Below are 14,712 nucleotides of genomic sequence, written 5' to 3'. Positions count from 1 at the left end.
ATTTATGTTTCATCAATATAATTTATTTATAATGTTCTAAAATCAGTCTTATGTGAATGATTTAAGTAATTTTTGTCTTTTTGAATGTAAAGGATTATTGTATATAATAGAAAAATGTGTTTATTATACGACAAAAGATTTCTCTAATTTATGTTTGGCGTACATTTTCGTACAGCCCTGGAGAGAGCTGTTTTTGGTTAATCATGCAAAGAATTCAACAATGTTCGATATTTTACTCCTTAGAGATTCTTCATGTAAATTGATAAGCGCTGTTGTTGTTTTTCTAAATTTTCAAAAAATACACTAAACAATTTCAAGAGAATTTTTAAGATATTTGTATGTAAGTAAAACTATTAATCATCAATTAAAAATATATTAATTTATTTTTTTTGTTAAAAAAATTCAACTTACTACTATTTTTAAGCATTTTACTTGTATCGAACTATTCAAATTATAAATTTTCGAATTTTTATATTCAAATCATATTATTTCTTATAAACTCAGTATTGAATCTTAATAATAATTATAATATTTGTCGTATTCATTATAATATATTATAATCGAGAATATTGTATTTTCATTATTGGTGAATCAGTTGGTTGATAAATTGTCTATTTAATCAATATTATTTATCAATTTAATTGAAAAATTTAATGTTGAATATCAGATTTTTTTCCTAATATTATAAAAAGTATAGTTATATGTAATAATGTAATAACTTTTTATTTTTTCTAAAAAATTTTGAGATAACATGTATATTTCAACTAAAATTAATGAGCTGTATAACATAACCTTTACTTCGGGAAAAACTGATTTTCATGATTTATTAAAAATCGTTTAAAAATAAAAAAAATTTTTTTTCTCATCATATATTAGTTATTTTCTACTTTAGACATTTTTATGTTTAAAGTTTTAAAAAAAAAGTTTTAATTGAATCTTACTAAAAATGTCAACTTTTAATTTAACTGTACAACAATAATTTATCTTATATTTTCGCCTTGTATATATAAATATATATTAACATTGATTTATAACTTTTTATTCAAATAAAATATACCATATTATTTTAGATTTTAATATGTTTACATACATTAAAATTTTTATAATTATTAAATATTGTCTTCTTAATTTATTATTATTAACATGATTCAACATTAAAAGCGTAATATTTATTGAATATTGATTATTTATCTAGTGTATTTTTTACAGGTATTATAATATTTGAAATCTCACTGAATTTGGATATTTTAATTCTCTATTTTTTTTAATTAAAAAAATACTTGAAAATATGCCTTCTACATGTGGTGAAATTAATGAATTTTTCAGTAAGTATTATTAGTAATTAATTGGCATAATTTTAATAATGACGTTTGTCAAAACGTATTTGTAGATCATGGATTGCATTCAAATGTTATTGACGGATTATCAACAACAGACAGCGTTGGGACACAAAGTGACATTTCCGGTCATACTGCGATATCAGGAAAACCAAAAATTCATGTTGTTTGTGTTATGGATGTTCAACAAACAGAACATCTTAATCAAAGAAAAATAGCTTTAGAAGAAATAAAGCAAGCATGTACTCTTCTCAGTAGTAATTGGAATCATGTACAGTTTGAAAAACTTGATTTTGGTGAAACAAATGTTCTTGATATTTTTTACAATGCTGATGTTGCTGTAGTTGATTTGAGTATTCAAGTGCAGCAGTCAGCTTTATTTTATCATTTAGGAGTAAGAGAAAGTTTTGGAATGAAAGAAAATATTCTACTTTACAATGATATGGACAATGAAACAACAATTAGATTGAAAGTATCTTGTGATAGTTATACATTTATTTCTTATCGTGTTCTTGATTGTGGTACTTGTGTCGTAACAAAAAATTTATCAGCAAATCGTTCAGAAGAAATAATAGATCCTAAACAACGTTTAACTGTAAAACTTAAAAAACTCTTTCAAGACGTTGAAGTACAATCGAAAGCTCACATGAAAGAAAAATTTCTTACCGATTTGAGAAGAGCTAGAGAAACATACTCGGGAGAAGATTTAGCTAAAATATTAAACAACATGAGGAAACGTTTAGATGATCCTAATGTTTTATCAGGAGAAGTAATACTTAATGTTTTAATATCCTTTCGTGAAATTCAAGATTATGATGCAATGGTTCAATTAGTGGATGATTTACGAACTATTCCCAATCATAGAAACTATATTAAAACTCCAGCAATTTGTTATCTCTATGGATTTGCATTAAGTAGAAGAAATAAAGAAGGTGATCGTGAAAAAGCAGTTCGAATAATAGAAAAGGCTTTAGAGAAAAAAGAAAATCATGTACCTGATATGTTATGTCTTTGTGGACGGATTTATAAAGATCAATTTGTTGAAAGTCGACATACGGATCAAGATTCTTTAAAAAATGCTATTCATTGGTATAGGAAAGGTTTTGAAGTTCAACCCAATGAATACGCTGGAGTAAACTTAGCAACTTTGTTAGTTATCGCCGGAAATGAATTTTCAAAAAGTGAAGAACTTCAGCACATCGGTATGATTCTAAATAATTTAATTGGAAAGAAAGGTAGCTTATCAAGTTTGAAAGAGTATTGGGATGTTGCTACATTTTTTGAAATAAGTGTATTAGCAGAAGATTATTCAAAGGCTATTCAAGCAGCTGAGTGTATGTTTAAACTAAAACCACCCAACTGGTATCTTAAATCAACAATTGGTAATATTTCATTAATAGATAGATTCAGAAAAAAAAATGAAGAAAGTGAAATAACACCAGAAGAACAAATTTTTAGTTTTTGGATGGACTATTTTGTTGAAGCAACGAAAGGCGAAGTTGAAAATAACATACGTTTCCCTATACTTATACTAGAACCTACAAAAATTTTAATGCCAAGTTACGTAAATGTTAATCTCGGTGCAGAAGAAAAATCAATTCAAATTTGGAATTTATGTCTTGATAGTATTAAAAATAGTTGTAAACAAGTTCACGATTGGTTATTTACAGCCAATATGATTCGAAGTGTGAGTTTATATAAACGTGATGAAAGATGCCTTTTTTTGTATGTCCACGAAAATTCTGACGACTTCCAAATGTTTTTCCCATCAAATCAATGTCGACAAAGATTTTATGATCTTGTTTTAGAAATGACTGCTGATCAAGAAGGAATGGTCACTAACTTAGATGCTTACATGATGGATGATAAAATAAAATATGAATATGAATTAGATGATCAAAATAGAAGAATAATTTTAGGAAAAGGAACTTATGGCATTGTTTACGCAGCAAGAGATTTGAATACTCAAGTGAGGATAGCAGTCAAAGAAATACGTGAAAGAAATCTTGGAGACGTACAACCGTTACATGAAGAAATAAAACTTCATAGTCAATTAAGACATCGAAATATTGTTCAATATTTAGGATCGATTAGTGAAGATGGGTTTTTCAAAATATTTATGGAACAAGTTCCAGGAGGTAAAATTCATTTATTCACAGCTAAATGAAACAAACATAATTATTATAATAAATGAAACGTTTTGTTATATTAAAATAAACCAAAAAATAAAATAATACGTTTTAGGTAGTTTATCAGCTCTTTTACGATCCAAATGGGGTCCATTGAAGGAAAATGAGTCAACGATATCTTATTATACGAAACAAATTCTTGAAGGTTTAAAATATCTCCATGATCAAAAAATAGTTCACCGTGATATAAAAGGTATAAAAATTAACAATTAGATAATAATTCAACACCCATATTATAAAATCAAATATATTATATATAAGAAATGTATTTTTATAAAATCTATAGGTGACAATGTATTAGTGAATACATATAGTGGTGTTGTCAAGATATCTGATTTTGGGATGTCTAAGCGATTAGCTGGTCTTTGTCCAAGTACTGAAACGTTTGCCGGAACATTACAATATATGGCACCAGAAGTTATTGATAAAGGTCAACGTGGCTACGGTGCTCCGGTAAATTTATTTTTATATTATTAAAGAAACTTTTAATTTTAATAACATGTCATATAAGTAGATTGTATATCAAGTATAGTAATAATTGATGGTTTTTATTCATGATTATTGATATAAGTTAAATCAGTAACAGAAGTGAAGAGCTCAGGTCTATTACTCAAGTTGTTAATTAGAAATTTTACTCTCAACTGTTTTGTGATTATTATTAAAAATTTTTATTTAATATTTTTCTTCTACCTGAAATAAAAGAATATTTTAATTTTAAATTTATTATAAAGTTATTGTTTAAAGTTTCAATATTATTGGTATTCATGATAAATTTTTTTTTTTTATAATAAATATTATTTATAAAAATTAAATATGATCAATAATAATAAAATTTTAACCGTAACAGTTGAATACTGCTATTTATTTGATTCTTAAAAAACTTTTCAAAAATTAATAAACAAAAAAAATTTAGGCATGTAATTTAATAAACCTATGTTTACAGTCAAAATGATTAAAGATAAAAACTTACTGTTTCATTTTAAAGCTTTGTTTTACATAAAGCTGAAAAGCTAGACATTACAAAATATATTTAATGATCATTTATTTAAATATTTTCTAGGCAGATATTTGGTCATTGGGTTGCACTATTGTAGAAATGGCAACGGGTAAACCCCCATTTATTGAATTAGGCTCTCCACAAGCTGCTGTTTTTAAGGTAAAATTTTGTTATTATTTTTTTTAAAAATATTATTTATTTAAAAAAAAATTTAATACTATCATAATTTTATACATATAGATAAATTAAATTTTAGGTGGGATATTATAAAATTCATCCAGAGATACCATCAGAATTGTCAGAAAGAGCAAAAAATTTCATTTTGCGGTGTTTTGAACCTAACCCTGATGTACGATCTTCTGCTATGGAACTTTTGGATGATTCTTTCCTAACTGAGTAAACTATCAATTTTAAATATGTCATACAAAATTATTGTACAACTAAAAATGAATTTTTCTATACGATTTAATTATTTTCAATAGAAAGAAGAAAAGTCCAAGACTTGGAGCACCTCCAGACTTCAATAGAAGTATTTCAGTACCAAGTGATCGTGGTGAACGAACTGGAAAAAATGATAAAGTAATAAATAATTCAAATACATTGACAACTGGATTTTCAAATTCTCAATCAGATAATAGGTATATTTTATTATGAAATTTAAAAAAAAATTAAAAATCTTCATTTATGAACAAAAATAGTATATTAAATATTTAAAACAAAAACAAAAAAAAATGGTTCAAATTATGAATGAAGTGAAATTTTTATTTGAACGACAAATGATACCGTTAATTACGTGATATAAGAAATAAGAATTTTTACATACTACATTTACGTAATATTTTTGTATTTAAACGGAGATAATCATGAATAATCATAATTTTAATTTTTGCTTAATTTGTGATATATAGTAGAATGCTGACTAAATCAAGTTCTTTGAAAGATCGCAGTTTAGCTCATCCTTTATCTCCTATCAATATTTCTACCGCCTGCTTATCTGTAAACAGGTATAGTAATAGTTTAAGTCTTTTCTTTTTAATCAACTAATGTTTGCAACATTACCTCCTAATATTATTTCTATGACATATATTATTGTTTAATTTAAATTTTATTATAGATAGATATAAATTAAAATTTTTCTTTAATCAATAACAAAATAATTATTTAATGATTAGTTAAAAATGTTTATTATTTTGTTCGTGTTCAGCAATGTAACAAGTAGTACACCATCGATAGACATTAGTGATACGGATTCATCAAATTGCTCAATAGCACGACGAAGTTCTTCAGGTGGTCTTTTATCTCCAGAAATTGAACTGAATGGACAGACTGGACAAAAGTCTGGAGAAGAACAAGAAGGTTTTTATTTACTGAAAAAAGATAGCCAGCGTAGAATGACTTTAACGAAAGTATTAAGTCACGATGAAGCCACCATTTGTGAGGTTTGGATGCGAAACATTCATCATGACGGAGGACAAACCATTCTCGGAATGACTCATTTAGAGTTACTAATGCGTGGATTACGTGATTATATATCTGATCGTAATCAAGAAAAAATAATAGACGCATTTAGAACTTTGAAACAAGAATTGGGTTTTGATTCCGTTACAATTAACCATCTTCATTTAGCTATTTATCTTTTCCAAACAGCAGTTAATGAAGTCCTTAGAATGCATAATATTAAACCACATTGGATGTTTGCGTTGGACAATCTTGTTAGGAATGCCGTGCAGACTGCAATAACGGTTTTGTCTCCTGGTAAGTATAGTACATTAAAATAAATTTTTTATCATTTCGTAGATTTATATTAATTAATTTGTATAAGTTTATAAATATTATTTAATAGATAATTAAGTATATTACGTCTTAAAATTAGTAAACGTTTAGAACGTTCCAAATGGAAGTTTATCGTAATGGGTCAGATTTTTTAAATTAACAATTATAGTATATAGAGATACTTTCACATTTTAAGGACCCTAGAATCATAATACGTAGTCATAGTAATAATGAGTTTTTTATTGTGCAAATCATTTCTATTTTTCAAAATATTTCAAAAATAATTTGTTTAAATTAAAAAAATATAGTAATGGAAAAAAATTACTCTGATCACATTTTGAATTTGCATAAGAAAATAGTATAGTTCATCAATAGTAATATGGTAATAGTAAATTGGCTAATATGGCATTTCTTCAATTCACCTACTTAGCACAAAAAAATTTTTTAAATTTCGTGAAAGTTTGACAAATTTCCCAATCATTATGTTTAATCACGAAAAGATTGAAAAAATTCAAAAGAAATTTCAAAAATGTATGAAATATCGAGATATTTTGCAAAGAGTAATTCTTTTCCTATTATCAAAATAGTTAGTTATTTATTTTTATATTTTTTGACAGAACTCGGTGCCGGATTAATTGATCAAGAACAAACTCAGGTTGGTGCAGATGGTCCAGAAGAAGGATCAACATCTGGAGTATCAACCGTAAATTCTTTAAAATCTCAAAAAACTGTCGATTCAATAGAGCAAAAATATTGGCGAGAATATCATGACCAAATGGAAAATATGAAAATAAATAATATGCAACTTCTTCAAGAATTGATTGACAGTCAAAAAATGTTTCATACAATTTTGAAAAATGCTTTAGATGAACAGTGCATACAAATTGAAAATTTAACCAGCCTTTGTAGAAATATTAATAACAGTATTATTGAACAGAGAGCAAGGTAAATAATTTAAATTTTGTTATAGTACATAGCAGTACTTAGTAGTATTTTGATCATATTTAGAAATGAAGATTTATCAATTATATTAATATTAGTATATACAGTGGAATCTCTCATATATTGGTTTTTGTTGTTTGAAATATTTTCTACCTCAAAAGAGAAGTGAAGCCTTACTATTTAAAGTTTTTCAATTTATAGTTTAAAAAAAAAATAAATAAATAATCAAAATTTAGTAAGGCTTAGTTTATTTTTAATTTGAAGACTATTAATCTTTCTGATTAGTTAGAAACCGATTTGAAAATAATTATTAAATTTTATTGAGAATTCTATTGCAATTTGCTTTTGAATCATCCTATTCATAAAATTATATGTAATTATATACTCAAAGCATAGTATAAAATTTTATGAATATCATTAATATTTATTTTGGACAGATTTTCCTCGATAATACTGTTTTATTCCTTTCTTCCTATATGATATTTATCAATCTGTAGAGAAAATAAGTTTTTGCTTCACTTTCTCCTAGGTTAATTTTACACTCAACACATCAATCTCATTTCATTCCGGAGCGAAGTAGAATATGTTCAATGTAAAAGAATCCAATTCTTCCGAAAAATATTTCCCTTCAATGCTCTATTCTTAAGTATAATGGAGCAACTGAGATAAAAAATTTTTGACATGAGCAGCTCAAATGAGAAATGAAGTAAGTATGGTTGACGCAAGAATAGTAGTAATACGATAATAATCAATTTTGAATAATTTATTTTAGATTAATTCCTTAAATTAGAAACGTTTTATTTACTACTTTTCCACTCTTTTTACATCAGAGTAAATCAACAATATACGATAACTTGAATCTATTTCGTTCCAAGACAAAATACCGTTCAAGTGTTGGGTGTAAATTAAATCATATATAAAGCAATATGAAGATTTAATATCCTCTCAAGTTCCAATATAATAGTAGTTCCACTGTATTGTACAATTTTATTCATCTTAAAATATCTTTCTTCTATAACAATACAATTATTTTTTTTTAGATATGGTCCAAATTTATTTCAAGAAAGTTCAAATTCTTCATCGGAACTAATGATTGTACCCCTCATAAATATTTCAGAAAGTGAAAATATATTAAACATGAATGGTGAATTAGCGTCATGGCTTAGAAATATTGGAATTGATGATCAATCAATTCGAAAGGTATTAACATTAAATAAATTATATTTACTAATAATCTGTTCTCTTATATGACAAAATTTTATCGTATAATATTATTAAATTTTTATTCAAAATGATTAGATCAAATTGGATTCAATTAAATTTTACAAACACCCATAACTGACTTGATTCCAATAGATGTATTTATATTGACAACCTGATTAAATCTGATGCATTTAGATTTGTTTTAATCCGATAAAATTTTCTTTAACAATACGTAACAAAAAATATGATAACTGATGCAATTGGATCGAAAGAAAAAAAATTAAATTAACTTTGATCCTACACAATCTATTTACATTTAATTATTCTTTCTTAAGAATTTTATCATTATCAGAAAATTCGATTTGATCTAAATTATAACATTAGATAAAATTAAATTGTATAATCTCACTGAGAAAATAATTCATTTTAATTTAAATTATCAAAAGAACAACATAAAATAATATATGTCGCGTTCTCTTATTTTTATATTATTAAAAATATATGTAGATAGATGAATGATGAAGTTTATTGTTTCGACAATTAAACAAAATATAACATGAAACGGTGAAATAAGAGAGAGAGAGAGAGAGAGAGAGAGAGAGAGAGAGAGAAAGAAAATTTTATACAGTCTATTTAATTCAAGTGTATTAGATTTAGTGTAATGATGAATAATAATATTAAACTATTGATATTTATATTTTTGCAGGTATTAAACGAAGAATATACATTCGAAGATTTTTTATACCATATTTCTAAAGAAGATTTATATAAAATGCAATTGAAAGGAGGAGTAGGACTAAGAATATGGCGAGAAATTCTATCCTACCGTCAAAAAAGCAAGCACAATTTATAAAAAGAATATTTGAAATTATAATTCATTTTAAATTAAAATTTTTTTATCCATATATTGTAACTATTTTTGACTTTGATTTCCAACTTGTTATGTATATATAAATCATAAAATTATTATGTAAATGTAATTATATTACGATAATTAATAAAAATTGGAATTTCTGACTATTATTTACATGATGGATTTATTACAGAATAAATGAAAATGAAAATCTTAATTAATTATTTGTAAAATTACTTATTATTAATTGAGTAATTTAAATGATCAATTACAAAAGTAATTTGTAATTTGACTTATAATATATAACACATCTCATATCATCACTTGTCATAAAAACATTACAAATTTTAAACGACAATTATTCATTTGTGTACTATGAACCACGTCTTAAAATTATGATTAAAATATGATATTTGAAAATTCATAGTGATCAAATGGGATTAAAGAAGATATTTGCACTAACACATGAGGAGAACACAGAAATCACTTTTGCCAACAGCGTAACACCAAGATAACGCGTTTTATACTGACGGAGGTTTGAATCGAAATTTACTTGATACAAATAATACTGTCTTACTGTAAGACAGTATTTTCATAAATGTTTCACTTTAAATTTCTTGTTTCGTAGGTGTCACGACATTTGAAACAAGTTCTTATTTACTCTATTTATTTACTTACATTGTACATACATTGCATTTTCGCTCTACAATTTGGTAGTTAAAATTATCAAATTTTTTGACAAAACAAAAAAAAAATATAAACATTTTTATGTTAGCGATTTTAATCAAAGTATTTATTTAATTTATTTACTTTAATAGTCAATCAAATATTTAAAAATTTTACATTGTTGTGTACTTGAAGATAACAAAAAAATTAGTCTAGAAAGTAAAATATTTGCGTATAAATAACTTTTCTTTACAATCAAAAAATGTTAAAATAAAATAAACATATATAATTAAGATCATTAAAATAAAATAATGGAGCAAGTTTCAGAAAATTGGATAAATCGTTCATCATTAAATGATTCAGATAATACTCAAGGTGAAATAATGGTGGGACTTGAATCTTATAATCAAATTGCCACAAAGTTACTGAGTGAAAAGTTATTATTAACAGCTTTAGAATTACATGCTGAGTTATGCGAAGCTGGAAAAGAACTTCCAATACTTCGTGATTTCTTTTTTAATACAAATAATTTTGAAAATTGTTCTTATAGGCCAGATTCTTATATGTCAATTGGAAAATCATCTAGTCAAGCCACTTTAGATTCATTAGATATGACTAGATATTCTGAAGTTGATGGAGAAATGAATGAAAGAGTTGCTATACTTGAATTTGAACTAAGAAAAGCTAAAGCTAATATTTTGGCATTAAGAACTAATCTTACAGTTGTTACTAAATCAGCAAGCACATCACCACACAAAAAACTCGAAGAGGATTCATTTAAGAAACAACCTATTAAACCACATGAAGAAAGAGCTTTAAACTATTTAGTCTATGAGTATTTATTAATGCAATCTTATAAACTTACATCTATTACTTTTAGTGATGAAAATGAAAATCAAGATTTTGAAGATTGGGAGGACGTTGGTTTAAATATTCCAAAACCTCCTAATTTGTTACATATTTATAGAGAATTTATTAATAAAAATGAAAATGAAAAATTAATATTTTCAGATGCTTCAACACAGGTTAATTTTAATTTTCAATGTCATGATAATATCAATATCATTGAGAATGATAATTCTGATATTGCCGAAGAAATAACATATTTTGAACGAAATTTTGATCAAAAGTCAGAAAAAAATCAAAATTTGAATAAATGTGTTAATGAAGTTGATAAAAAAGATATTTCAGAATATATATTTAGTGAAAATATTTCACATTCATTTATTAATTCAACATCTGATCCAGCCAATGAGCTCGAATCATTTGACAAAGAAACAGGTACCTATCAAGAATCTAACGCAAGTGACTGCATATCAACAATTATAAGCTTTGAAGATATAAATGATAATAATAAAACTACTACACAGTCATCAGAAGCTATACCAGATCTTTTTACATCACTAAACCTGCCATCTAGATATTTACCTGAATACTTTAGGAAACAAATACTAGGATTTGTTTCTAATAATCTATGTGACGTGGGAATACCAGTAATTGATAATTTAGCTGATATTTATTTAACCCAAGATATTATAAATATACTTATTGAAAGTTTACTAGTTATAACTCCGAACATAGCCTCCAACAAAAAATTTGAAATAATACCTTTGATATTGGCAACTATTAAATACTATTCAACAAGTGTGAACTGTGATAAATTGGTCCATTTATTATTTAACTTGAAAAAAAAGCCACGTCAAGCGGAAAGAAGAGTCTTAATAAAAGCATTAATATTTTCAATACAATTAGACAACAAACGAATGTTATTAGAAAAAATAATAACTCTCTGTTGGGAGCAAAGTCAGCATCAGTATCCTGAACGAAGATTATTAGCGGTCGAGTGTTGTTCAGCACTTGCACCTTATGCTTCGAATGAAATTAGAAATTCATTAATTACATCTATGCTTCAACAAATTCTGCTTGAAGATAAAGAATCAGCTGTTCGAGCAAAAGTTGTTCATAGCTTATCATTGCTCATCATGTTAACTGATGATACTGATAAATATTTTCAGTTTGAAGAATTAACATTTACAGCACTAGAAGATGAGTCACCGAAGGTTTTCCAAATTGGTTTATCAATATTATTGCCTACTCTTGCTCAATGGGCATTATATTTAAAACGATTTTTATCACATCTAATGATACGTTTATTATCAAGATTAAAAGACCAATTAATAAAAATGGATAAATTTGATATCAAATATTCTCCAAATAAAGACATTCGAAGCATTGAAAATATTATAAAACTAATTGATGCTTTAAATATTTTAATACCTTATACAATTGTTTGTGTAGTCGATAATCCTACCATTAAAAATGCTTTACAAAGTGAAACTTCATCAGAATTACCAAATAAAATATTATCTTTATGTAAGTTAACTATTACAAATCCATTAATTTTTTCTGAATACCCAGAAGATACGGGAAAGCTTATCAATACATTTTTAATAAATTCTTGGGATGAGAAAATATGGCCAGAACTTGAATGGTTTATGAAAAAATTCATTCCAGAGATTTTGGAAATGATTAAATTGATTGACGTTAGTCAAGAAAAAATTTTAACCAACTTTTTAATATATTTTGAATTAGTATGTAAGGGTTTTAGTAGCATCACTGTACAATCTTATTTAAAAAATATATTTCATGAAGAATTATTGATATTGGAGAGAAAAATAACGTCCAATAGAGAATCTTCTAGTAAAATGTCACTTATACCAGCTCATATATTAGTTTTGTCTACCTCAAACACTAATGAATTATTACAATTGTTAAAACATCTCAACAACATGTTGGCAAACAATTCAGTCGATATAACAGGCTTATTGATAGGTATCAAAATATTATGTAAACAATCTGAATTAATGGAAAAAATTATCAATGTATTTTTCGATGATTTATTGGAACAACCATCTGTCGTAAAAAGTAAAACGCTGAAAATTTTCAGTCGTATAATTTTTGGCATTAATGAAAATCTCGTTGTTACAAAAATCATACCAATAATTATGAAACTCATCAATGATCCTGATGTACAAGTACAAGTAATGGTCATTGAAATTCTTGGTAAAATTATTACTGGTTTTAAAATTGAAGAAATGAAAAATAAAAGTCAAATTGCATTGGAAAACATTTTGAAAAATTATAATGACATTCCACAAGAATTAACAATTCCGATTATAACAATTTTAGCTAACATTGCACCGTATTGTCCTCAAGATTATGTAGAGAATGTTATTTTAATAAATTTAAAAAAAATAACAATATTAACTTTACAACACCATGTTAAGATCGATATTATTATAGCTTTGATAAATGCATTTTCAAATTTAATTTATTGTTCTTTAAGTGAAGAATGTATTATTGGGAATTTGTTATTTAGTTTGAAACAGTTAGATGTTATTGTTTCTCAACAATTCCTTCAACAAAAGGATAATGTTAAATTATTGATTCAACAAATTGAAATGCGTAATAATTCAGTAGAATTGAAGCAAAGGTTTGTATATTTTATTTCATGTTGTATTTTTTATTCTTATATATTTTTTTTTCTACAGATCATTACCAACTTCCTCTTCATCTTCGCCATTAACATTGATAGGTACAGGTCAAGGTGTAGAAGATATGAAAAATAAAATGTCTAAATTATTTGCTTCTAAACCTAATTCGCCAATTATATCACATATATTTCGTAAAAAATAAAAAATATGCTTTTTTCAAAAATATGATGTTTTAATTAATATTATTTTTTAATTCATTACGATGCGGTCTCTTATAAATTATTGAATAAGAAGAAAACTTAATAATCGAATTATTACTCTAATAATAAACCCACTTAAACGATTGCCTTTTAAAATAAATCGTTATAAAAATTTAAGTTAAATTCAAGTAAAATAATGATTAAAACAAAAATTTTTTTACTGAAATAAGTTATTTGTGTATATTAATTATGTGTTAAAAAAGTATTTTTTTTAAAACAAATCCTTTGAGTCATTTTCATTGACAAAGAGATATTTTAATAAAGGATTTAACTTTTTATTGTAATGATTGAATAAAAATTTAATTGAAAATGTCAACACGTCTTTTATATTTTTAGATTCATAAAGTGTCGTAAATTATAGCGGTAATTTTTAAGCCGTTGCATGTATGTATAAAGAAGACTTATTAAGCACATAATTTAACTCATCCACTCATACACCCAATTAGTATTCAATATTATTTACTTTAACATAAAGTTGCTCGGGAGAAATAGTTCTATCTCTACGTATTTAGTAATATATCAGGTGTTTCATTGAATAGCATTTTTTACGTTTAATTGGTTGTAAATTTAAAAAAAATATCATATATACATATATATTAATGGTAATTCATTGATATAAATACATATATTTTTTTAATTGGACGAAGATTACAGCTTAACACAATTGATTTATAATTTTAAACAGTCACAGATATAATTTTATTAGCATCATTATAAGCTCTTTATGTTATTTTATAACTTATAGAAAATAAAAACCATAAATATTTTAAAATAATTAATCGTCCTATTTATGTGCAATATCGATAAAATTGCAAATAAAGTGACAATTGTAGAGGGGAAATTTATATTGATCATCAAAAATAAATTAATCCTTTTTTCAAACTCAAACTACATACTTGTAATAAAATATTCATCAAACCAGTCATTTTATTTCTATACATTAACTTAATTTATTATTTATTTCTCAGACAATTTAATAAAATTCCCAAAAATAAATC

The 14,712-nt window shown here is 25.2% G+C and overlaps 2 protein-coding genes across 5 annotated transcripts; both read left to right on the top strand.

Moving 5' to 3' along the window:
• Positions 1-1,271: 1,271 nt before the first annotated feature.
• On the top strand, positions 1,272-9,453 carry Ask1 (apoptotic signal-regulating kinase 1). 4 transcript variants are annotated; one of them, XR_004690012.1, is made up of 13 exons: positions 1,272-1,325; positions 1,391-3,475; positions 3,582-3,719; positions 3,813-3,979; positions 4,587-4,682; positions 4,780-4,919; positions 5,006-5,161; positions 5,432-5,527; positions 5,728-6,278; positions 6,914-7,241; positions 7,768-7,944; positions 8,011-8,212; positions 8,279-8,393. XR_004690012.1 is itself a non-coding variant. In XM_035078379.1 (12 exons), exons 1-12 carry the CDS (start codon positions 1,289-1,291, stop codon positions 9,292-9,294), a joined length of 4,098 nt encoding a protein of 1,365 aa, XP_034934270.1. In that variant the 5' UTR covers positions 1,272-1,288; the 3' UTR covers positions 9,295-9,453. The 4 variants fall into 4 exon arrangements, 2 of the variants coding, with proteins under 2 accessions (XP_034934270.1, XP_034934269.1); XR_004690011.1 differs by lacking the exon at positions 8,011-8,212 and having other exon boundaries at positions 8,279-8,395; XM_035078379.1 differs by lacking the exons at positions 7,768-7,944; positions 8,011-8,212 and adding an exon at positions 9,148-9,453 and having other exon boundaries at positions 5,435-5,527; positions 8,279-8,438.
• A 712-nt stretch (positions 9,454-10,165) lies between these two features.
• On the top strand, positions 10,166-13,677 carry LOC118064031 (RAB11-binding protein RELCH homolog). The gene is made up of 2 exons (XM_035078380.1): positions 10,166-13,453; positions 13,512-13,677. The coding sequence occupies exons 1-2, from the start codon at positions 10,272-10,274 to the stop codon at positions 13,654-13,656; spliced, it is 3,327 nt and encodes a 1,108-aa protein (XP_034934271.1). The 5' UTR covers positions 10,166-10,271; the 3' UTR covers positions 13,657-13,677.
• The last annotated feature ends 1,035 nt before the right edge of the window (positions 13,678-14,712 follow it).

The sequence above is a fragment of the Chelonus insularis genome, unplaced genomic scaffold (genome assembly GCF_013357705.1).
Source record: "Chelonus insularis isolate UGA/USDA-ARS -01 unplaced genomic scaffold, ASM1335770v1 contig_151_pilon, whole genome shotgun sequence".
Taxonomy (NCBI): Eukaryota; Metazoa; Arthropoda; class Insecta; order Hymenoptera; family Braconidae; genus Chelonus; species Chelonus insularis.
Note: the sequence above shows the minus strand (reverse complement) of the source record. Positions and strands in the feature narration are given on the sequence as shown.